General features: G+C 33.5%; 1 protein-coding gene across 2 annotated transcripts; it reads left to right on the top strand.

Annotated features, from left to right (window-relative positions):
- Window positions 1-4,870: 4,870 nt before the first annotated feature.
- LOC126967530 (activated Cdc42 kinase Ack-like) lies at window positions 4,871-26,303 on the top strand. Of its 2 annotated transcripts, XM_050812038.1 has the most exons (10): window positions 4,871-5,336; window positions 5,423-5,673; window positions 7,103-7,520; window positions 7,973-8,174; window positions 8,649-8,844; window positions 9,408-9,533; window positions 11,270-11,346; window positions 19,582-19,794; window positions 20,826-20,948; window positions 21,626-26,303. In XM_050812038.1, exons 1-10 carry the CDS (start codon window positions 5,250-5,252, stop codon window positions 22,561-22,563), a joined length of 2,631 nt encoding a protein of 876 aa, XP_050667995.1. In that variant the 5' UTR covers window positions 4,871-5,249; the 3' UTR covers window positions 22,564-26,303. The 2 variants fall into 2 exon arrangements, with proteins under 2 accessions (XP_050667995.1, XP_050667996.1); XM_050812039.1 differs by lacking the exons at window positions 11,270-11,346; window positions 19,582-19,794; window positions 20,826-20,948; window positions 21,626-26,303 and having other exon boundaries at window positions 9,408-9,537.
- The last annotated feature ends 576 nt before the right edge of the window (window positions 26,304-26,879 follow it).

The following is a 26,879-nucleotide window of genomic DNA, read 5'->3' as shown; positions in this document are numbered from 1 at the left end:
ACAATTGTTTTTAATATAATATGTATTATATTTTTTATTAATATATTTATGAAAGAAGGTTACATTATTACGAAGTATTTTATTCAGTGTCATATCCCACTTCCTACTTCCGTTGACATCCTCTTGTCCTCTGATGAACCTTGTGTATATAAACTTCTTTCCTTATAGTAGTATATTTCATTCTATGGTAAATAATATACTATTTTCTGTCCTTTCCTGATCGTACTTATTCTTTACTCTTTTAAGTTTTTTTTGAGCAATAATTTTCCTCTGTTTTTTTTTTAATAAAATAAAAAAACTTGAGAATTACTCAATCGCTCAGCTTGCCTTAGATAATTTATACGTCTACATTGTCAGTCTTTTCACTCTTGCTGTTAGACAACCAATAAAAACTGGCAAGGAATATTAGTTTAGTTTGCGTGACAAGCTACGTCTTACACTCGCGATTTGTATGTCACTTTGTGTTAGTGTGCGTGCATTGCTCAAAATGGAGGTTAACTGTCAACCTCAATTTTTTTCGATGTTTTCACAGTTGTCACAGTCTATCTAGACGTATAAATGATCTAAGCTTATTTACGGCCGTTTTCAATAACTTATCTATCCTTAGTTTAACTTACTAGAGGTAGATTAATCTATCCTTTTACGCTTACTTACATTTCAATAACCTATTAACAGATAGCATTTGACTATAACTATATTGGACATTACTATGGATAGATAAGATCTTGTCATTAAACGGTGACAGCAATTTATCCGTAAGTTAAACTAAGGATAGATAGCTTATTGAAAACGGCCGCTAAGTAACATGCCGAGCCAATAAACCATGAAGAAGATGTCTTTAATGATTTTTTCTTTTAAAGGTTGACCGTTGACTTTCACCATAGAGCCCCCTGTTCGAACCTCGTCCGCCACGTAGGTACCAATGTGTTTACGGTTTTCGAAGTCATATGAAACGTTCATATTCTAATAAACGTATTAGATGCATTATACGGTCGGCAACGTTCTTGTGATTTCTCTGTTTTTACAAGAGCGAATGGGCTACTGTAATCACATACCTACGTACCATCAGATGACCCGTACGATCGTTCATTCTCCTATTCGGTAAATAAATGTGGGAACAGAAACAAAAACAAGATCTTCAAATTGTTTCATAGTCAGAGGAGACTTCTGATGATAACTCTTTATGAGATTCCGAAGATGATAAAACCCATATAAAACATGTTTACATATAAGTAGGTAGTCAAAATATTTTAAAATTTAAAAAAAATGTATAAAGATATTTAATTAATTAATATAAAATTAAAGTCACTTAAAAAAATAATAAAAATAAATAGTCATTTTACGTTAGGGATCTGGTGTACCCTTACATACACACAGTGTTTGTAAAACACATTGTCAGGGGATGCCTCAGCGACAACTTTAATCATCTTATTATTAGAATTACGGACGGTTTCCCAGAAACCCGCTATTCTATTCCGTATAACAGCGTAGTAGTCCGTAGTAGTTGGTGTAGTTGATCCATAATTGTGAAGTATAAAAACTCATACAGTTCGCTTTAAGCAACGTAACTTTAACATCCTCAGTGCACCGAGAAAATCGGCGAGCGAGCATGTTGCACCGTATTGCCAGTGACCTTCGCTCTCGTTCTATGTCAAGGTCGTCGCTCAGGGACCCCGTCAACCCCGTGTCCGAGATACCTGAACTGTTATACAACCCGAACTGGTGTCCCATCTAATAAAACTGGTGGTATCCTCTCCGGACCTTTACCAGCTCTAAAGATCAACATTTCTGATTTGCGTACATTGTATTTTAATCCATGTCTTAAGGCGTAACTTTCGCAAACCGATACTTATTTACGAAGACCATAATATTTTATTGAGGAGCTAAGTAGCACCATGTCATCAGCGTAGCTTAAGTTGTTAAAACAATGTCAGTCTGGAATTTTTTTATGAAAAAAAGGGACGAGACCAGCAGGACGCTCAGTGCTGCTCAGGATTCTTGACAAAAAAAAAATCTGAACAGGAATACAATTGCGCTCGTCACCTTGAAACATAAGATTTTAATTCTCGTTTGCCCAATAATTTCACTAGCTACGGCGCCCTTCAGACCGAAACAATAATGTTTACACATTACTGCTTCACGGCAGAAATAACCGCCGTTGTGGTACCAATAATCTAGCCTGCATCCTGTGGAAAGGAGCCTCCCACTTGTAAAGCCTAAGACCTACCGAATTTTGAGCGATAGGTATGTCCTAGATGAAAAAATAGAAGGTCAAAAGTAAAATGCACTTCGTGTCAGACATAAGTCTGCTCTGAGCATATTTCATTCATGGGTCCACCATGTTACGAGAGGCACGTAAGATAAAATCTCATGGATTTTAAAGTTTATTTTTCGAAAAACTTTTGGGGAACAGTTCTAATGATTTTTACGAATTTAAAGAAGAATGTTATATCAAGTAATTTTTAGTCCACTACTGTAAATAAATTATAGTTCAAAAGAGTTTTAGCTAAAAGTCTGTGTAATAAAAAGGTGGGCCTTCTCAACCATTAAATAGAATGTACAAGAAAAAAATATCATGAGCTATGATACGCATACTTACTTGATACTAACTTGGTTACTTATATAATACAACAACGTTATATGCCTCCATGGATGTCTATCGTTTGGAGCTTGTGTTCAGTTCAGTAGGCTTATTATAAAACTTCGGATTAAGTATATTGATAACTGCCTGTGATTAAGTCGAAATAGTATGTACGAGTGGCACATCGCACATCACGTTGCGCCCTGTCAGCGGTTGCGCTGGCGCGTGCCGTGTTTCCACATTTTCCCCCAGTTTACGTTCGAGCATCAATCGGTTCACGTGTGCTCACAACCATTTACCATTTCAACCATTTAGACTAAGTTCAATGAACTAATGGTTCTTAAGTCTAGTTTAATTTACGGACCAAACATAAATTAATCTGCACGGCAACCAGAACACCGTACATAGTATTAGAAAATCATTGACATTTCCACATTTTTTTTAATTTTTAAGGAAATAGAGCCCTTTAGATTTTGATGACTATGTTTCAACTTTGAGATGCATCTGTAGCAGTACCTGCAACAAACAGCCTTAATTAATATAAATATTATTATTAATACCTAACCTTTAACGTAATTCTTTCGTAGTATCATAGAAATATTAGCCGCAATAGTGTTATGTAGACTGATTCGTTCATATAAGAGCGTTTTTATATAACATAATTTTATATCTGTTTCATAATGCTGTTAAAGTTAACGCTACTTAAAAGTACCCGCATTAACATTATAAACATTATTAATATAAATTATATCTTACCGTCTTAACGTAAGGTTCAATGGACAAAGCAAACTCAGAATCGAAATAATCAACATAAATAGAAGTCTCATTCCAGCTTTTGGCGTTTCAACACCTCCTGTAGATCTCTATACGATACTCGTGTAGATGCGAAATTCATGTCACGATAAGTACCTAATTTTTAAAATTAAATTATGTTTACATACAATGTTTCGCGTCACATAAAATATAACTATGCTATATTTGGATAAAATAACTGCTGAACTATATTGTACGATAATTTTCCAAATAAAGTTAACAAAATAAATAAACAGGCAAAGGAAACGACAGTTCAACGTCGTTATTCGATTTTTTTTCTGATCGCTACTCCTGCACTGTGCTGTAATCTAGCAAATATGACTTCTAGCTGTTGTAGTTCTCGTCCGTCAGCTACCGTCAAGATGTTAGCCGTAATTACTCATTGGTCAATATGGAAATAAGGGATGGCGATTCTGTCCGAACAAGATCGATCTTCTAATAAATCGATACATCGATATATTTAATCCGCTATCTAGTATTATTTTCAATAAATACACGAATATATAAAGGTTAAGAATTAGTCTATTATTATTGTTATTAAATTAAAATACGTTTTATATCTAAATCAGATATAAAAGACATAGGTATTTAAGCTATATGAAAATAATTTGAAGTTATATAGGCATTATAGTTATATAGTTACGAATATAAATTATCAATATAAATACGCTTACTCTCCTGCAAACATGTACTTTTCCATTTTTTTTAAGCTATTGCATAGCTTCTATCGCGGGCCTTGAGCGTGGAGACCGAATCCAGAAATTCCGTAACGAAAATAACCTAACACTAACTTACTAGATTGCTGTGGAACAGCGGTTATCATGTATGCTTTTTGTGCAGAAGGTCCTAGGTTCGAGCCTGGGGTACATCTTGATTTTTTTAATTTCTTTATTTTTTTATCACGTTTTTTTAATTTTTATTATTATGCCCAGCATATTTAGTTTCACCTGTCCTGTTGTCTGTTTGTAATCAAATCTTGCAAGTTAAATTTTAATCACTTCCTGTTTGCTTTTTTTTAAATTAATTTTATCAACAAATAAATACTGCATAAATAAAATAAATAAATAATTATAATTGCATAAGTTGATAAAAAATGCTATGCAATAGCTTTACCGCGGCAGTCCCCGAGTGCCACACGTCTTATTTGAGTTACGGAATTACTGGATTCGTTGTCCACGCTCAAGGCCCGCGATAGAAGCTATGCAATAGCTTAAAAAAATATCAATAAGAATATTTAATTATTATATTATTTATTTAAAAACCAAAATAGAAAAAATCGAATGACGATTCTCAAAGGTGAGTAATTATAGATACACTGGATCGATTCTGTATTTGACCCTAAAATTTTAGTATCGAGTTGGGCAAAAATATGTAGTATAGTATAGTAGAAAATATTTAGGCTTCAATAAATCGTTTGTTCGATTAATTGTATTTATCCCTAATACCCAATGGCCAATGCCCAGTGACAACTGACAACTGACAGTGGTGAGGTCTGTTAGGTCGCGGGGAGGCCGTACCCCTCTTAAATTTTCATGAAGATTCTTATTTCATAATTCACTAACACAATTCTTGGTATTTGTTGTGGTGAGTGGTGCGAATGTCTATAAACTATAAAGTCCTAGTATGAAAAAAGCGTGTGTTTAATTGCTGATGTGTGTGTGAAATGTGAATATAGAATGGTTTTTAAACGCAAAACCTGACCCAAGTGAACATGTTAAGATATATAAGATCTTCTATGGAAATAAAGATTTCTACAGGTTGCACTTATACAATGTAAATAAAGTACCTGTGCGTGTCAGACAGCAGACTGAACAAATAGATAATTTAGCATATGACTATTATGCTTTCGTGAGACATGGAGTCCGGAACAGATTGGTTGTGTGAAATTTTACAGACTGTTCAATTAGAACACTTCTATTTGCCCATACGTGATCAGTTACAGGTATTGCTATAATTAATACATAATCATAAAAATATGGAGTACAAATTTAAAGAGTCAATATTTATGTCATAAAATAATAATTTCAGATTACAAGGTTAGCACATTTTGATTATGTTCATGCAGAAGACCTTGAAAGAATTGGTATTAGTAAACCAGGTATTCGCAGACTTCTTGATGCTGTAAGGAAGAAAAAACTACAGCAATGGAATCGCAAATTCTGGAATAAACTTTTTGGTTCATCATCATCTGCAACCAAGGAAAAGGCTGACTTGGCATTAAAACCACAAGCACAGAGTGAACCTCGGACCACTTGTATCATACTGGAGAAAGACCTGATGTGAGTAACATAATTATAATTGAATATTAGTTGAAATTTCATGATGATTTGTTTAATTTCAATGTTGTTTTATTAAAAGATGTTTAGTTATTTCAAAACATCATTTTAATTGTTTTATATGTAGATATATATAATTATATTCATTACTAGCTGACCCGACAAACATTGTTCTGTATATACTAAATGAAATAATGTTTTTATATGAATTTGTCAATAATATATCATACCATCAAAAATTACTTCGTAAAATATGCACCCTGCTATCGTAATGAAATTGTTTCACAGCAGAACTGTCAAACCGTGTGTCAATAAATTCTCTCATAGAAATTATGTATGGACACATCAAAGGAAAAACAAATTTGTTGTTTTTATTAAATTTAGCAGCATTTTCCTATTTATTCACCTTTTAAACCTTCTCTGGACTTCCACAAATAATTCAAGACCTAAATTTGCCAAATCGGTCCAGCCATTCTCGAGTTTTAGCGAGACTAACAAACAGCAATTCATTTTTATATATATAGACTAGCTGACCCGGCAGACTTTGTACTGCCTCAATCAATAAATAAAAGACCTAAATTTTTGTATAAAATAAACTTAAAACAACAAAAGGAAACCTTTTTAAGTGTTATTACCCGTGTTTTAAGGTTTATTTTTTACTTCCTGAGAAAGACAGAAAGATATAAAGATTCTAATTAGTTAATCATTTTAAACTATTCTTTCAATTTGATTTCTGAACGACGCAGTACACATCAGAAGAAAATCAAAATTATTATTTTTTTATTTGATTCTGAGTATTTCATATTTATTCAACCTTTTAAACCTTCTCTGGACTTCCAAAAATAAGTCAAACATTAGCCAAAATAAGCCAAATCGATCCAGCCGTTCTCGAGTTTTAGCGAGACGAATGAACGACAATTTATTTTTATATATAAGATATAATTGTACCCGTGCAACAATAAATATAATAATATACTATTCATTATTATTATTAGCCTTTATCCTTTTTCACAATTTTTAAAGTATATTTCACTATGTTCTTCTCTTCTTTCTTTTGTTTCTACTTCTACTGTATGTTGTATCATATTTATCGTTAGGGATTTCTTGTAATACTCATTAAAGATAAACCTGATTGGCAATCTGTGACTGATATTTTAATCTTTTTCCTCTTTTAATAACCCATCAAGGGAACATTTTTTGATTTATTTTTTCTTAATCTATCTAAGTAGAATTTATTTTTTATTTAGATTGGTATTTGTTTGTATGAATATAAAAAAAAGTGATATATATGATAGATAAAATTTTCTACATCCAAAAATTGAAATTGCCATATTATAATATACATTCAGGATTCTAAGTAATCTTAAATTAGAGATCTGATATTGGATGCCAGAAATCTATAACATATAAAGTTATATTATCTATATTGTAGATTGCATAATGAGCTAGGAAAGGGATCATTTGGTGTAGTGAGAAGAGGAGAATGGAAAGTATCAAATCAACAGAACCAAAGTATTCCAGTTGCTGTAAAAGTATTGAAAGCTGATGCATTCTCTCAACCAGGAATTTATGATGACTTCAGAAGAGAAGTAGAAGCAATGCATAGTCTGAAACACCCTAATCTGATCAAATTACATGGTGTAGTATTTCATCCACTAATGATGGTGTGTGAACTGGCTACAATGGGAGCCTTATTAGATTATATAAGAGCGCAGAATGAGAAAGTGTCACTGCAGTACATATCAAAGTGGTCTAAGCAAGTTGCTGCTGGAATGGAATATTTGGAAAGAAGTCGATTTCTACACAGAGATCTAGCATGTAGAAATATATTGTTGTCTAGTTTAGAATTGGTGAGTAATATAATGCATTGATAGAAGCAGCATTATAGCTGCATTTGGATTTCTTTAAATACATTTTTTTTATGAAAATAAGGGGAAAATAATAACGAGCCGGATGTTCAGCTGATGATTTTGAATTGTTACGCCCTGCACATTATAATGCAGTGCCGCTCAGGATTCTTGAAATACACAATAATTCTGAGTGGAACTACAACTGTGCTCATCACCTTGAGACTAGTAATTTCACTAGCTACAGCCCCCATAGAACCGAAACACAGTAATGCTTACACATAACTGCTTCACAACAGAAATTGGTGCAGTTGTGGTACCCATAATCTAGCCCGCATCCTATGCAAGGGAATCTCCCACTGGTAGCTGCATAGAAAGTAGATGTAGTAGATACATTTTAGAAGCATAATATAACCTAACAATGAAGGCTATGTTAACCTTGTTATTATTTTCAGGTTAAAATTGGTGACTTTGGTTTAATGCGAGCTTTGCCTGATGCAGATGATTGCTATGTTATGAGTGAACGACGTAGGGTGCCTTTCCCATGGTGTGCACCTGAGTCTCTACGGTCCAGGCAATTCTCACATGCATCTGATGTGTGGATGTTTGCTGTGGCCCTGTGGGAAATGTATACTTTTGGAGATGAACCCTGGATAGGTTGGCTATTATTGATTCTAGTTTATTCTTAAATTTTGACATAATGATAACAGATAGGTACCTTTAGAAAATCTTTGAATGCAGAATTAGTAACTTTTAAAAATAACATAAAGTCTTCTTTCAGTAAAATACCCTATCTATGATATTTAAGGTACTTTCCCTTCGTGTCCCATAACTTTGGGACATCCTGTATATAGACAAAGCCAAAATTTGACAGAGAATTGTTGCTATAAATATTAAATATACAAAAAATAAATGTAAATAAGATGATGAATTACAAAATGGTTATTAAAAAAATTCTGTGACAAAAATATTTAAAATACCTGTGTTTCATCTAGCATAGAACCCTTTTTATGAGAGGCTGATTCCCATATTTGACTGATTTTTGTCTATGCCCATTGTCAAAGTGGCACGGCACACAACTATTGGGTTGATAGAATTAACCTGAAAATATTATATAATCTTTACTTTCAGGTTTGAATGGATCAGAGATACTGAGATTGATTATGAGAGAAGGACAACGTCTTTCGCCACCATCGGCATGTCCGCCTGATGTATATATGTTGATGATGCAGTGTTGGGATCTCAATCCGAAAGACAGACCCACCTTTGCTGGTATTCTGAGATATATGGAAATGAATAACTTTGAAACTGCCATCGCTAATTTAAGGTAATAATTGATTAATTAGTAGTAATTATTGCTACAGTATTGTCTTGTCCACCACAATATAAATTGCGCCAGCATGTTTTGTCTTTTTTAATGTGAAACTTTTATTACATCGTCTCAAACTTTTTCGTCTGTGTGTCGCATGTCGCGTGACGGTCGGGCGGCGCCTATAGTTCGCAGCAGCTGGCCGTGTAGTTTATAGACTATTACTCATTTAGTTGGAAACTTAATCTACTTTTATTATTTCCTATTATCGTTCCAATTTTCCAAGCATAAAATTAAGATTGATAAAGCGTTTGTTATACCCTTAATGGAATATTATTCCAAAAATTTTTAGTTAAATGTCTATAATGTGAAAAAAATGTTTCACTTTTACCGTGGTTTCATAAAACCACACAATCCTTTTTTTGTTTATTTAACCATTACCAATTCAAAGTTGAAGGCTTACCGTTACTCATCTCTGGTATTACCTATGTCTATCTGTTGCCTTATATACACAAAAAAACAAAGCAACTTTAGCTAACCATTCATATACATAATATTAAACACTTGCCTGTTTGTTTCAGTTATAGAAAACAAGGTCAAATGAGTATCGAGGCCGGGGACTCTATTATCTTGATTGATAAACGAGCAGAACTTCATTGGTGGAAGGGACAGAATCAAAGAACACTAGTTGTAGGACTGTTTCCTAGGTAATTTCTGTGTAATACTAACCTTGATAAATATTCTGTACATACATCAGTTACAGCTCAATAGACAGGATGGACTTTTTTCGTATTTAGCCCATTTTGAGCAACATATCTGAGTGTATAAAAGAAGAATAATTGTTATTTAAACTCTCATTGAATGGGTGGTAGTTTTTGTCGTTCAATAAGTGTTTTGAATCTAAATATGGTTGACTCCAGTATACATTATATATCTTAATATATATAAATTACGTGACACATCGTTTGTCCGCGATGGACTCCTAAACTAAAGAACGGATAAGGGGACTTTATGGGGATTACTTCATGGTGTGCAGTTTGTTCCAACTTGAGAGATAGGATAGTTTTTATATCGACTTGAGACCCATAATTATTTTTATTTCCAATATTTGTTTTGTATGGACATATTTTCTGTGAGAGAATTTATTGACGCACGGTTTGACAGTTCTGTTGTGAAACAATTTCATTATAAACAACAGGAGGCATATGGTACGAAATTATTCTTGATGTTATGAAATATTATTGACTTATTCATTAAAAAACAGTATTTTACTTATTATGTACAGAACAACGTCTGTCCGGTCAGCTAGTATATTATAGATAATAATACAACTCTATCATTTGATGCTGTATAAGATTTTTTTTTTGCATTAGTCCTGATTCAACTCTGGTGAGTGGCAGGCATATTTTAATGGAATAAGACTGAAATGACTTATCTAACTGTTTCATTTATGGATGGATTTTGGCAATCTTATACAGTTCAATGATTACCGGCTTAGTTCAATAGTTCATTAAATATTTCCGAATTGTAGGCGTAAACAAACAATTTTCCCCACCATAGTCCCTCTGGAACCGTCGTAGTTTGTAACCTATATGACTTCTGGTATTGCGACTGTACGAAGTGGATGGTTTTCATTGACAGCAGATTACCTGAATGCCGCTTAATCTCTATTATGAAAACAATGTCAGATTTGAACTGGTCCTAATATTGGTAGTATATATGCTGTTATTATTACCTGGCCGATTCGGATATATTGTAACCGTTATCTGACCAGCTGTGCTCACCTCAGTTGGTTGACTGAATTGTTTGCATTGCGAATGTTTAGATATTCGGAGTCTACTGTGTTATAAGGTCTGTGGGCATATGTTTACCGAGTCATATGGGCTAGTAGTATGTGGCTGTTTGGAGGGTGTGCATATATACATATATACTTATTCGAGGGTTGTAATCTTTAAGTGAGACCATCTTCCATACCTATTACAGTTACCAAAAAAGACTGAGAAGATTTTAGTTTTAATATTATTTTAAAAGGTTATTTTAGCTTAAGTAGTATTGATATTAAAGGAAACTGTAAGTAAATAGTAACCTAACAAAGTAATAAAACTATCTTTTAATTATATGTATATCTTAGTAAGTACAAAATTTTGTATTCAAAACAGATTTTCTACTAATCTCATAATAAATGTAATCAAATTTTTTGGATACTTCTCGTTTAATTTTAAATAAGTAATTGATGTAATTTTACTGATAGGTAACGAACTTTCGATATCACATACATATCAGTTTTTATGTGTTATAGTAACGGCATAATCGCCTGGTCACACTAAACGATTATACCCTGTCAAGACAGTGAAATGCGGATTTGCGATAATAATGAACAAACTTGAGGGTATAAAAGTATTTAATTTTATTCCATTGCGCTAATATTATTTGAATTTTTCAGTAACATAGTGACTGTTGCTAAAAGCAAGACCCCAATGCACATCAAAAAGGCGCAAACATTATCGCCAAGTAGACGAGGTAAGTTTATTAATAGACTTTTTAAATTGGGTATCTGACTATCTTTTTTTATTATTTTACTATAATCAAAGATAAAAATAATCATGTAGGTACACTGAAAATATAATTAGAATCAAACAAAGAAATACATAATATATAAGGGCATTTGAACTCTTGGGGTAAGTGTCTTCTGTTCCTATTCGAAAAACAAAAAAATTGTATTATGGGTACCTACAAATGCAAATTAAGATATCATATTGTACTATGGTTACTAGACAGGTGTAATCTATATATATAAATGAATTGCTCTTCGTTAGTCTCGCTAAAACTCGACAACGGCTGGACCGATTTGACAAATTTTGGTCTTGAATTATTTGTTGACGTCCAGGGAAGGTTTAAAAGGTGAATAAATATGAAAGTGTTCGGAATTAAATAAAAATAACAATTTTGTTTTTCCTTTGATGTGTCCCCCGTCGTCCGATATTTGTTTTGTATGGACATATTTTCTATGAGAGAATTTATTGACGCACGGTTTGACAGTTCTGCTGTAAAACAATTTCATTATAACAATAGGAAGTATATTTTACGAAATAATTCTTGATGTTATGATATATTATTGACAAATTAATAAAAAAAAAAATTTATTTATTATATACAGAACAACGTCTGTCGGGTCAACTAGTCAGATATATTAAAATCCATATAACATTTTCGTTATTTGATCAATTATTTAATTTTGGCTAAACCGTGAAATTTTGGTTATACCAGGCCAAACACTAAAGCGAAAGAAAAATCGATAGTTTTGTTATGAGTAAGGGCTAGATCACATCGATATAAACAATATATAGATCATCTACTTTCATATTTCCACTAGCTTCAATCTCTTCAGAATTTTCTGCCGTGAAGGATACCGTAGCTAATATAAACAATATGTTATGTTTTTAAAGTGATAACCCTCACTTCAACTTAAAGGATTAATACACAAATAAAATTTGAAAAACCCACGACCTCCGGCGTTCCGTGCCGGTGCTCTAACCAACTGAGCTAACCGTTCCAGTACCGCCTCGTAATAAAATTCTGTTTGCTTTGTTCAACTCTCAGAGTTGAAATTCTGTTTGCGTTTTGACCAGATCGGCCGCCCACAAAAAGGACCGACGATCTGGTCAAGTTCGCCGAAATACGTTGGATGAGGGCAGCGCAGGACCGAGCGTCGTAGGAATATTTGGGGGAGGCCTTTGTCCAGCAGTGGATGTCTTCCGGCTGATGATGATGATGATAAGGCTGATGGAAATTTAAAAAGATTTGTCAATATAACCAGTGTTGCGTCACGGTAACAATATGCTGTAATTTTACGGCTATTGTGGGTATGTTGCAATCAAACTTCTTAACTAGGTCATATCTGTAATGGGCTAGTCCAAAGGACGATAGCGTGCCGGCCTTTGACTAACGATTTTAATATGTCGGGTCCTAGGCGAGACTGATTTGGACAGTTAGAACTTAAGAGGTTTACTTGGCTAACCGGAGCGTATGCAGTGACTGAGTAAAAGTTTTAAGGAAGAATTAACAATATTAGCAAAACTAAGAAAACTTAAAACATAAAATCAGGATTTTGAATTTGCCGAAGAAGTTCGTCCAGATAAACCAGGCATTACGTCATAAGGCTACATTACAACCATCGCTGTTGCATTATGACATATGCATGAAAAGGTTTATCGCTTCATTATCACATTAGCATAGTGTTATGGCTTACCTTACGGCACACATTTATAATGTGTCGTTAGTGCGTCGTAGTTACTATAAACGCTTTAAATGACCTTGAAATTCTTTACATATATTGTGTATGACTATACTGATATCATAAATATAAAACTTATTTTATAATATGGAATACAAATGATAATAATAAGTCATTTATCAAGTACGTATTAAATATACAACGAAAAAGTAAAACTGGCGCAGATATATTTTCCGCTGAAGTTTATTTTATTTATTTTTATTTTATTAGAGAAGCTTACAGCCACAAACACAATATATTTAAGAGATGTGAATAAACGGAGGCCAGTTAAAAGCTACCACATATGGAAAAACAAAAATTATTTCTAATTATATAAAATTGTTTGAAAGTTTTAAAATTAAGTTTATAGATAAAGTTTATAGACCAGGGCCGATAACTTTTGAATCCAAAAAAATAATCGTAGGATGAAACCCATTGGAAAAGGACGAGAATATAACATCAATTAAAGGTTAAATAAATTACGGGCGATCTGAGGTCGGGAAGTGGAAAAGGGGGGTGTTTTAGGGTAAAAAAACGGTTTATCTCGATTTCCGGCAAAACTACAAGTCCTATGGCAAAAAGTTAAATTGCAAAGTTGTAGGTAATAAAAAGATCTAACATAAGATCTATAATAAAAAATTTATGTGAAAAATTCAAAAAACCAAGTTGTTGGTTTTTTATTTTTATCTCTTACAAAAATTTTTTTTTTTTCACGAAATGAAATCTTTACTTTCCGGTGGTGTAATTAATATTTACATTTAAATGGTAAATGTTCGGAAAAATTAAGCCCATCAAATAGCATTTCATAAAGAATTCATACCTGTTATTTCGTAGCAGCAAAAATATGGATTACAATTAATAAAATCTATTTATAAATGTAAAAAGGATAATGATTCAGTATTAAATTATCCTTTTTTTCATTTTTATTGATAACAATTAATTTGTAAGAATTATTATTTCGGTCTAAAGGGCGCCTTAGCTAGTGAAATTCAGTAATTTCACTCACTAGTAACCCAGTGGCAATTGAGACTTAACAGCTCATGTCTCAAGATGACGAGCGCAATTGTAGTGCCGCTCAGAATTTTTCGGTTTTTCATGAATCTGCGTACTGGTATGCATTGAGGTTTAAGGTACTGCATTGTTATGGGGAGGGCGTATCAATTACCATCAGCTGAACGTCCTGCTCGTCTCGTCGTCGTAATGTTATAAAAAAAATCACGTCGTATAAAAGCAAAGCCGAAATATGGAATTAGATAGACATTACCGCATTTACTCCAGTTGTTTAAAAATATTTTTGGTCAATAAGCAGCAATGTAAAACATTTATTCAGTTCATTTTTTATAAGCGATGCGAATCCGATGCAGTTCAGTTTAGGTACCCAAACTGAATCACTAAAATTCGTACCATGAAGTGCCTTTAACTGAATGGCGTTTGGATCGCATATGAAGAATGAACGAAATAAAATTGCGTTTCGAAACCTAAAATGATATGATTTTAGCGATTTTTTTGCGTAGAAAATACTAAAAATACATTTTAAAATTGCGCAATTGCGTTTTTCATACTTATGCCCTTAATATGCCCATAAAAAGCCCCTTTTTATACTTATTAAATAATAGTAATATAAATAAATATAGTTCTTTGAATAATAAATTAAATGTTTGCTTATGTGTTTTCGTAAAAATAACGAGTTATGAACGCACCTCCATTGAGGTTTGATTTGACAGGACCACAGAGTATATTTTTTTAATTCGTTCTTGCGAACAAGCTATAGCCCGGGCCTTTACTGCCTCGTCTTTAGTATTTTCATTTTTGGGATTTATTTTCAGTATTTTGTTTTACAAAAAAGTCCAATAAGGTATTCTCATCTCATCTTTAATCAATATTTTTTTTTCCATGTTTTCACTATTTTTTACAAGTTATTAACAACACGATTCACTTTCCTCTAACGAAGTAGCAACTTTTTTCGAATCGGTCACTTTGACAAATAAGCTATCCAGTTTAGGTTGAAATAACACCTCATGGCACGAATGAATGAACGAACTAAATCAGTTTGCGATTCAGTTGATATCATTTTTGACATTCAATTGACATCATTGCGATTTAATCAGTTGATTTGACGTCAACCTAATATAGATAGCTCTAATCACGTCGTGGTACGAAATAGCAAAGCAGTTCATTTTAGGTTGTCAATTGAATCGCACTAAAAGTTCATGGTAGGCCTGCTGGTTACGTATGTTGAATTTAGAACACGATTCGGATAGTGACAGTTGACACACGACTAAGGAGAAATCTGTGCTTACATTATCTTTGATATTATGTCCTTATATTTTGTGTATAAACGTTATTGGCGCAATTAGAAAATTTCTCTTTTAAAGATTTAATACAATTTTAATAAATTTTGAGTCACATCGCTTAGGCATAATAGTTATATGAATCAACAATGGTTCACCCTAATTTACATTGTGAATTGAACATGATTATTTGTGTACCGTGTGTTTATCTTGTAGATAACATGAAAACTAACAATACACACCTTTCGTAACTCATAAGTTTACCAAGTTTTAAAATATATAATGTGTTTAACTCAATTTGACCTTCAATATTATTCCACTGTTATACCCCAAGTTCCTGTATGTATACTATATATGATAAGCTAGGTGTGAAAACTCGGAAAAACGCGTTTTCCCAGTTGACTAGATCTGATTTTCGTACACAATACCAAGGACTTACTAGGCCTATTTTCCAGTCGTTAAAAGATATAAAAAAAATAATTAGGTACTTGAAGTCGAAGTAGCAAATTTTTAAATCATTGTCATGTTTAAAAAAAACATTGCGTGCGTGCAAAGTACACATGTCAGAAGTAAAACCTGCATGGTGCGTGAACCTCTAAACTGCATATGAATTCCTGGTACGTGTTGCTATGATGACACATGATTTAAACCGCTATGAAAGACATTCCTACCACCAATAATATATATAATAATTTTATGTTCTCCTGGTGTCTATCTAGTAATACGTCGTGCGCTTGGAGTCAGAATATATTAAGCTATACTCGCGCCATACTTAAGACAATCTCTTCTTTAACTATGATCGCCTGGTACCAAAATATTGTATTATGCTTCCTATCTCATTATCTCCCATGTTAAATATTATGAATTGATGTGACTGCTCTTTTTACTGTCGCCTTTTCGTTTCATCGACTTTCAAATCACAACGATGATAAAGAAGTTTTCACTTCAATACTATGCATATTTCTGTCTCATTATTTTTCGGCTTCATCCTACACATTTTTGTATTTGTGTCTCTTACCTGTCGTTTTTTCCGTTGCATCCGGTTTGAAATCACAGCGATTCTAAAGAAGTTTCACTTCAAAATGTGCTAAAAAGAATGAAGAAAAAAAATTCTAGTCTTACGTCGCTAATCGAGTTTCTTTTAAAATAACAAGAATAAAAGCTGCATAAATTGATATACCTTGTTGAAAAAATAATAAAAATGTCACAAAAATAATCAGTTTTTACTAATGCAGCTACTTACTATCTCACTATTTTGAATAAGTATGTTATTTATTATGTTGGATGAGGGTAGGACAGGACCGATCATCGTGGAGGTCTTTGGGGGAGGCCTTTGTCCAGCTGTAGACGTTTTCCGGCTGATATGTCTTTTTTTTTATTAAAAAATAAGGGACGAGACGAACAAGACGTTCAGTTGATGGATATATATATAATTGATATGCCCTGTCCATTACAATGGATTCTTGAAAAACACACAAATTCTGAGGGGCAATACAATTGCACTCGTCGCCTTGAGACATAAGATGTTAAGCCTCATTTGCCCGGTAATTTCACTAGCTACGGCGCCCTGTAGACCGCAACAAAATGATGCCTACACATTACTGCTTCACGGCAGAAATGGGTGCCGTTGTGGTACCCATAATCTAGCCGGCATCCTGTGTAAAGGAGCATCCCACTGGTAAATTATGTTATTGTGTTCAGTAAAAATCTTTTTAATAAAAAATAATCAAAACAATTCTCAGTCAGATTCCTAGAAATTACGAAAAATTCGTTTCGATTTTGTTTCATTCATACAGGATTTGCCACAGGAAAACAAAGCAAGAGACAATTTGAATAATATGTTAACCCTATTGTCTCATTCAAATTATGTGACATATAATGGTAATTTATTATGTAGTAACATACACATAATTGATATTAATAATATAATTAATGATTAATGTAAAATGTTGACATTTGATAGGTTACACCTATCTAATTTTTATAAAAGACAGATAGCTAAATCGCTATCCTTTTATTTATTTTATAACTCAGCCAATTATTTGGCAACCCGGTCCCCTGCTTCTATTGAGCAGTTTAGTAAGTCGATTAGCACTGCTTCTATTGAGCAGTGTAAAAACTTGTTGGACTCTGCTCCTATTGAGCAAAGTAATTATTTGACTAACACTGCTTCTATTGAGCAGTCTTATAGTTTAGTTTCTGGTTTGGAATATGTTCCAAATTATTTAAATTAGTCAATAAGACAATAGGGAACTCCTCTAGCAATATAAATACACAATGTACAAGTAATAGTAAACATAATAATTGTAAAGTTATAAACCTGATGCACCAAAATATGCAAGGATTGTTAGGTAAAGAACTGGAACTGGAGTTACTAATGAACCATGAAAATATTGATATCTTATGTCTTACTGAACACTGGCTTAGAAAATATGAGCTCATTTTTAACTCCAGTGGTCATCGGGTGGCAAGTGTGCTTAGCAGAGAAAAGGCAACACGTGGCGGCTCTCTTATACTTATAAGTAAATCATTTAAATTCAAAGACCGTAAGATATTGTGGACCTCTCTGTTGAACGTACCATTGAAATAGCCTGTGCAGAGCTTGAGTGTGCCATTGTTGTAAGTATACACAGACCCCCCGATGCATTATATGAGTTATTTGGGAGTGTATTGGAGGAGGTTCTATCAAAATTATCAGAATCTAAGAAATATATTATGATTTGTGGTGACTTTAATATTAACTTATTAGAAAAATCCACCACAAGTATTATTCAAATCTTTGTTTATATCATATAATTTATCAAATATTTTCTTAGAACCTACTAGAGTAACCAGCACCTCTAAAAGCTGTATTGATATTATTTTTACTAATTATAAACCTATTTCTCAATCAATAATTAGTAAACTGAGCTCAGACCACTTTGGTCAATTAGCCTCTTTTAATATTGAAGGGAACAAATGTACTTCAAATAAAAAGTTTATGTTTGTTCTGGTAAACAATAGGCGAATGGAGAAATATAGAGGCAATGTTTCAGAAAAACTCTCAAACTTGTATTTGAATTATAACAGTACTCCAAATGAGAGGTATGGTAAGTTATTTAAAATAATTAAAACAGAGTTTGCTTCTATATTTACTTCAAAGACAGTCAACTCAGGTGGTCTCTTGTCATTTAACAACTGGGCAACAGCTGGTATTCATAGGAGCAGACAACGGTTATATGAACTATATAGTGAGAGATCATCATGTAATCATGATGCATCTTTCCTTGTATATGTGAAAAATTATTCAAAATTATTTAAGAAAGTATGTACTATTGCTAAGTCAATGCATATTAGAGAAATAATTAAAAATGCTTCAAATAAAATAAAAATGACTTGGAAAGTTATTAACTGGGAATCTGGAAGAGCGAAAGACTGCAAGTTTGAATATAATCTAATAATAAACAATACAAAAATCCACTCTGAGCAGGAAGTAGCTTCTGCTTTTGAGAAATGTTTTTCTGACATTCCAGTTTCCATCTCAAGCAACCTTGTCTCCTCCACCAGTGTTGCAGAGTCACTTCTTTTGGAAAATGTTAAGGAATGTAAACAAAATTTCAAATTCAGTGTTGTTAGCCCAGCAGAAATAATTAAAACTTTCAGATCCTTAGATATGAAAAAAACTGCTGATATATGGGGCATATCTGTAAAAAAAATAAGTTCTGTTATTGACGTCATCCTTATCTGAAAGTTTTAATTATTTCTGCTGGGCTAACAACACTGAATTTGAAATTTTGTTTACATTCCTTAACATTTTCCAAAAGAAGTGACTCTGCAACACTGTTGGAGGAGACAAGGTTGCTTGAGATGGAAACTGGAATGTCAGAAAAACATTTCTCAAAAGCAGAAGCTACTTCCTGCTCAGAGTGGATTTTTGTATTGTTTATTATTAGATTATATTCAAACTTGCAGTCTTTCGCTCTTCCAGATTCCCAGTTAATAACTTTCCAAGTCATTTTTATTTTATTTGAAGCATTTTTAATTATTTCTCTAATATGCATTGACTTAGCAATAGTACATACTTTCTTAAATAATTTTGAATAATTTTTCACATATACAAGGAAAGATGCATCATGATTATAAATCCTATTTTGAATAAAAATATTTGAATTTGAATTTATCAAAATTCTAAAAACTATTATTTCTTCTCAGTGTCGAATCCCAGTACAATAGTGTCGTCAGACGACGCGGAGGTAATACTGCGCAAACGTCGCACCATCGAATCTACCCAGCCTGCGAGTACGCGGGCTGGCAACAGCGCTAGCAAACACTTCAACTACAACAAGCTGATCAACGACAGGACATTGCTCAACGAACGGGTAGCGAGGGCCGCTAGAGACAACCAGTCAAAGAGCTTGAACCAAGGTATTTTTTTATTACAGATGGTAATTGGTAGGATTCTTGAAAACCCCAAAATTCTGAGCGGCCCTACAATTGCGCTCGTTCCCTTGAGACATAAGATGTTAAGTCTTATTTGCCCAGTAATTTCACTAGCTTCGGCGCCTTTTAGACCGAATGACAATAATGTTAACACATTACTGCTTCACGGCAGAAATGGGCTCCGTCGTGGTACCCATAATCTAGCCGGCATCCTGTAAAGGAGCATCCCACTGGTATTGTTTACACACACACTCACACATTTATTCCGTCCGGGTAGGTAGAGACTACAGAAAAAGAAAATTGCTCTTTTCATACATGCTCGCCGGTTCCGGGTGCTTCGGACCTTTCCCTTTGTTTAAAACGTCCCTAAATTGGTCGAGAATGTTCTACGAGGTCTTCCGCGACCGACTTGCCCACACACACACACACACTATTGTATTGTTTATACCTAGCGTATAATGATGTATATATAATGTGTGTAATAAATAAAAACAATCTCTAAAACTTAATCGTTTTGGATATAAATTTATTTGCCTCTTCTTTGCTATAAAGTAATATGGACTTATATGATTTAAGTATATACTTTTACAACATAATCCCAGAAGATGTACAAAACAAATGTGTTACGAAATTCAAAAGAATTCTAAAAAACGTTTGTGTGGTAAAGGTTACTATAACATAAATGATTTTTCTTAATGATACTACAGTTTGGGAATGCAGCGAATGCCCTCAGGCTGATAATTCTAAATGTTATTGTACGATAGTACATTATTATTGTAATGAAATTAAAAAAAAAGCCCGCTGAGTTCATTGCGGTCATTCTTCTCAGGCCTGAGGCACACTATTTCGAATGGGTGGTAGTTTTTGACGTTCTATAAGTGATTTTAAATCCAATTTTGAGTAATAATATTCGAATTTTGAATTAAGCAGAAAGTGTTATTACCCTTCTCGGATGTATCAAAACCCTTGGCGTCGCCTAGTGGATACAAACTTCATACTTTTATTCTTTTTTACAGTGAGAGAAGATCTGCTAATCGATTTAGATCTACCGCCATCTACGAACAAAAATTCGCCGGGAAAAGCATCCGCTATACACAACATATCAATATTGGATGAGCCCATCGATATACCGGAAGTTGGTTAGTACTTATAAACCGTATTTCATTATTGAAAAATCTTGAATAACTTTGTCTAAACCTACATAACTCAAGTGCGTGCCCAGAGTTATTGAAAAGGGCGAAAATCTGAGAAAACGTCGAAAAAAATTAAGGTTGAAAGTTAACCTCTATTTTGAGCACCGCACGCGCACTTTTACAAAGTGTCATATAGATTGCAAGTGTAAGACGTAGATTGTCACGCACACTAAAGTAATAAACCTGGCCTTCAACGGTTATCTAGCAGCAAAGGGAAATTTAGACGTATATATCTAGTTAGTTAGTTTTAAGTATTGTGGTTGGGATTCTGGTATTATATGAGAGTATGGTCTGCGGTGATCACTTACTATCAGATGACCCTTATGCTCCATTTTTTTTTTTGAAAATAAGAGTCGAGACAAGCAGGACGTTCAGCTGATGGTAATTGATACGCCCTGCCCATTGCAATGCAGTGACGCTCAGGATTCTTGAAATTTCCAAAAATTCTGAGCGGCACTACAACTGCGCTCGACACCTTGAGACATAAGATGTCAAGTCTCATTTGCCGACCGAAACGCGGTAATGCATACACATTAATGCCTCACGGCTGAAATAGGCGCTATAATATATCCTCCCGCTGGTATTCAAAGGCAATTTTAAGTTTTAACTATTTATGTTTACAGGACAAGCAGATTGGGGCCAGAGTATCGAAAGTCTACCCACATACAGCGCAAACACCAACGATACACAAACCTATCCTAATCTTTACGGTGCTAGGTCATTAGATGCACTAAACGTGGCCGTTACCTCGGTTGATCCCTTCGACCTATCCACAATCTGGCCAGTCACCCAAAACTCACATACAAGACCTAACTATGATATTCACCCTGGAAATATTACAACTCACGAATCTCAAATACCTACAAATTACTCACATACGCAAACATATAATACACAAACACTGCCATACGTTAGTCATAATCAACCGAATAATGCTCTCTCCTTAGATAAATATTCTAGTGATTTTAATCCCGTTAAGTCCTTAGCACAAATGTCGTTAGACGATCGAATATCGGAGTCGCTGAATCTCAGATCGAAGAACACAAACTACGATAATATTTACTCGAATTGTAGAATAGAAAATGAACCGTCGACATCCAGTGGTAATGTAAATGAGAGCAGAGAAGATATTCCCGTTTACCAATCATTTGACGCGAATCCGGCACAAGAGCAGTTCATTCGCGAAACAAAAGATTACTACACGAAATTCTCAACGCCGGCGAGTCAGAATAGTAGCAACTACGAGAAGAATATATACGTGCCAAAGTACGATGAGAGCGAAAAGTTAGGCAACTTCAGTGAGTCGGTGGAGAATTCTAAGAATTATTCCGCGTTGAAGTATCAGAATTTTAATCAGTATTCGAGTTATGGTTATGGTGCGTCCAGTTCGCGGGGGTATGATGAGGTTAATGATGCGGAGAGTAATTGTTATAGTGAGATTGATGAAGATAATCGGTACGCACGTGCTACGTACGCAAATGCCGGCTTGTACGATGACGTATACGAACCGACGCTCCGCCCACATAGGCCCGCACCCCCTTGCCCGTCCAAACCTAAATGATACCATATGTGTAAAAAATACAACTAGTGAATCAAAAAAGACGAAGTAATGATAGAGGTCGGCCATTTTGTCCGCGCCATCTGCGTCTCTGCACTGTACTGATTCGCTCAGTGGCGAACCGGTACTCGTAGGTTTTTTTTTTATGAAAATAAGGGACAAGACGAGCAGGACGTTCAGCTGATGGTAATTGATACGCCCTGCCCATTACAATGCAGTGCCGCTCAGGATTCTTGAAACCCCCAAAAATTCTGAGCGGCATTACAACTGCGCCTGTCACCTTGAGACAAGATTTTAAGTCTCATTTGCCCAGTAATTTCACTAGCTACGGCGCCGTTCAGACCGAAACACAGTAATGCTTACACATTACTGCTTCACGGCAGAAATAGGCGCCGTTGTGGTACCCATAATCTAGCCGGCATCCTGTGCAAAAGAGCTGGTAATGGTAAAGGTACGTAAAATATGCGAAATAACTGTGTGTCAAGTCTTGGAACCTAAAATATATTTTCTAATCAGTTAACGTAAATGTAACTAAAGTACGCAGAAAACTTTTTATTCAGTTTTGTTCTACCTTAAATTTTGCGGTATTTGATTATTTAAGTTCATTATTAGAGTCATTTCATGTCTGTATTTCACTTATCTATCTATCTGTCTATATATATAAAAATGAATCGTTAGTCTCTCTAAAACTCGAGAACGGCTGGACCGATATGGCTAATTTTGGTCTTGAATTATTTGTGGAAGTCCAGGGAAGGTTTAAAAGGTGAATAAATAGGAAAATGCTGCTAAATGAAATAAAAACAACAATTTTGTTTTTCCTTTGATGTGTCCATACATAATTTCTATGAGAGAATTTAATGACGCACGGTTTGACAGTTCTGCTGTGAAACAATTTCATTACGACAGCAGGGTGCATATTTTACGAAGTAATTTTTTATGTTATGATATATTAATGACAAAATTGTGCAATAAATGAAAATACAAGTCTACGAAAGTGTGGAATAATAAATTATTTTATTCAAAATCTCAAACTGAAAAAGTGAAATTTTCAAGCAAAATAAATATCTAAATAAATTTAAAAGTATGCGGTTTGTTTTGACAGCTTACCTACACTTGGATCTTCCAACATACCAGCAACAAATGCACCCGAGCGAAAACCGGCTTTTTTGTCGGCTTTTGTTTCTATTCTCGTTTGACTATTTGACGAAATGGAAATGAACTAAGTTCACTTTTTCATCCCGGGTTTTTTTTGCTGGTTGCGTATTAATTTTTATTAACCTGTATACGCAAACATAGAAGTAGTTTGTGTCAAATTCATCGTAAAATCATTATAATAAAACAAAAAAACTCAATTTACAAGTACACACAAAGTTAAAAGCATAAGTTTCCATTTCATCGTAAAAAATACCATATTTACTAATAATTGAACTTGCTAAAATTTGAAGCAATCTCACAACCAGCTATGAAGTCTCTGTAAAAGGCACATTTATTCCGGAATAATTGATACAATCGGATTTTGATCAGTAATAAATTAATGGTTGCTTAATACTAAGCTAAACATTTTGAATATTTTAGTAAACACGTGTTACTTACCTCTCCAAAGGTACACATTAAAATATCAACTATGTGTTATAAGTATAAGTTTTATAAATCTCCGATGTTAATACATACATTTCGCAATATGAGGCAATGTCGCTGTTGAAATGTATTAAATTTAAGATTCTAATTTCTTTGGCTGTGTCAAGTAATGTACTTTCTATATATTACTAGCTGCCCCGACAGACGTTGTTCTGTAGATAATAAAAAAATACTATTTTATAGCAAATTGCCAATAATATTTCAAAACATCAAGAATTATTTCGTAAAAATGCTCCCTGTTGTTATAATGAAATTGTTTCACAGCGGAACTGTCAAACCGTGCGTCACTAAATTCTCTCATAGAAAAAATGTCCATACAAAACAACTATTGTTATATAAAAATAATTATGGGTCCCAAATCGAAATAAAAACTATCCTATCTTTCAAGTTGGATCAAACTGCACTCCATGAAGTAATCCCCATTAAAATCCGTTCATTAGTTTAGGAGTCTATCGCGGACAAACAACGTGTCACGTAATTTATATATATTAATATTTACTTAATTAAAGAACTTTTAAAATGAAATGAATGAATTAGTAATAGCAGCTAAATTTAAAACCGATTATATATAACATAGCAAGCTTTTGTGACAACCCTAGCATATTTCAGTGACTAGATGTCGATACAACGTTGGGCGATATTTAGCGTTTAAAAGAGTTGACACACTAATAGTATTTATTACACATTTACTCATACTGTTTAGTTATAGTTTATGCTTTTGCCAAAATTATTGTAAGGTGTTCATATTGGCTATTTGTTTTTAGTAGAGCCATAAAACCTGATGTATTTTTTTTAATTTTAATTATTTTCTCAATAAAATTGAGTTTATAATTTATTCAACATAAAAACCTCCTTGAGAACGCCTATATTTGAAATATTAAAAATAAGCGAGGCTATATCCAAAACTTACACATATTTTTTTTTATAGTATCTATATTTGTCGTACAGTTTTCGGAGATAATAATTCTGTATAAAACTAGTAATTAATCATGAGTTGTATAGGTATCATTCAAGCTTAGTTGATTATTTAATTATCTTCAAAGTTATGAATTATTTGGGCTCTGACATAATTTCTTAAGTGAACAACTTTGTAAGACTTGCTATTAATTGCGTCAAAATTTAGATGGTTATGGAGTATTCATCTCAACGAAGAAGGCGTTAGACATCTAATAGACTACAATAATTACTTCAAGTGAAACCCAGACTTTTAGAATCATTTGTCGTGTACGTTATTGAAGTTATACCTCTTTTGGCGCGTTACGGTAAAATTATCATAGTGATATTAAAATGCGCGCGCACACCGTCCCGCAATATCGACACTCCGACGTTAGCTGGTCAACTAGACCATTTGTATCATACTTCGGCTACCAAGCCTCTTGTAACTCATATGTCTACTAAAATACAACCAATGGACGAGAATTAAATAAATTTAATTTAATGATATTAAATTTCATGTTTATTAACTAAATTATGCGAATAATTAATATTTTCATTGGTCGTATTTAATACCTCCTTCTGTATTGTTTTTTTCTACAAACGTAAAATAGCCCGAGGGATAAATTTGGATCTGTCGTTTCGTCCATCTACGTGATATCACGTTAAAAATGGTAAACCACGAAGCAAGTATAAGTGGTTCATATGTTTGGCGCTTTTTTCAGTTATATACTCTATGTAAGATGGATACTCAAATACTTACCCTTAATTTTATTATTAAAAAAAAAACGGTGCCCCACCCCTAATGTACCTGTCTTAGAATATGTATTAGATTTATTATTACTTGAAGTATATGCATATATAGAAATATATAAGGTAGCTGTTTTGACGTAGTTTTTAAATATTTACATTTTACTTATAGCAATAGGTAAACTTATAGTATGTGATTACTATTAAAGAAGTCTTTCTTATCCCAGTAATTTTAATGCAATTCTTATAGCAACTAAAAAGTTTGGTTTTTTTAATGTTTTTATGAACTCATGTTCCTAGATAAAAGGCACACTCGAGATTATAGTCTTTATTAACTGTTTATTTTAGTGTAATGTAAAGTTATGATAGTCATAATTTTAAACTGATAAAAAGTTTATAATAAATATTTTTTGTAATTAAAATGTTTTATTTGATGGATTGTCCTGATTTGTCCTACACATACCTATACTTGATAAGGGAACACCTACAGAAACAACCATAGACATAGAATATATTGGCGTAATGGCGACACGTCAGCACCATAATGGGTGACCAGTGAACGCGTATAAAACATGGAAGCAGTCTTGTATAACTATCTACCGTTGATTATTAGCGCCAAAAATTTGTCAGATATGTGGACGATGTATGCGTTATGTATGAGAAGATCAGTCATAATAAAAGAAATGGATTTTTGAACTATACATATTAAGTAGAAATGTGTAAATCTTCAAAAAAGGCGTCCACCTTGCTAAAAGCTGGCAACGCTTCTTTGATTCCTCTGGTGCTACAGGAGAATATGGCTGGCGATGGTGGTATTAAATTTTTTATTTTTAAATAATAAATCAATTGTCACCAGAATATTTATTAAAAATCACAAAAAGAATGCACACTAAACTTACAAACAAAATTGATATGGTTAAAAAGAAAAATATAGAGAAACTTATTGTTACAACACTGAATATAATTTTATATTTGAAATAGTTATATGACACACTTTA

The sequence above is a fragment of the Leptidea sinapis genome, chromosome 13, assembly GCF_905404315.1.
Source record: "Leptidea sinapis chromosome 13, ilLepSina1.1, whole genome shotgun sequence".
Lineage (NCBI taxonomy): Eukaryota > Metazoa > Arthropoda > Insecta > Lepidoptera > Pieridae > Leptidea > Leptidea sinapis.
The sequence above is the reverse complement of the archived record's forward strand: the minus strand, read 5'-3'. Positions and strand labels throughout refer to the sequence as shown.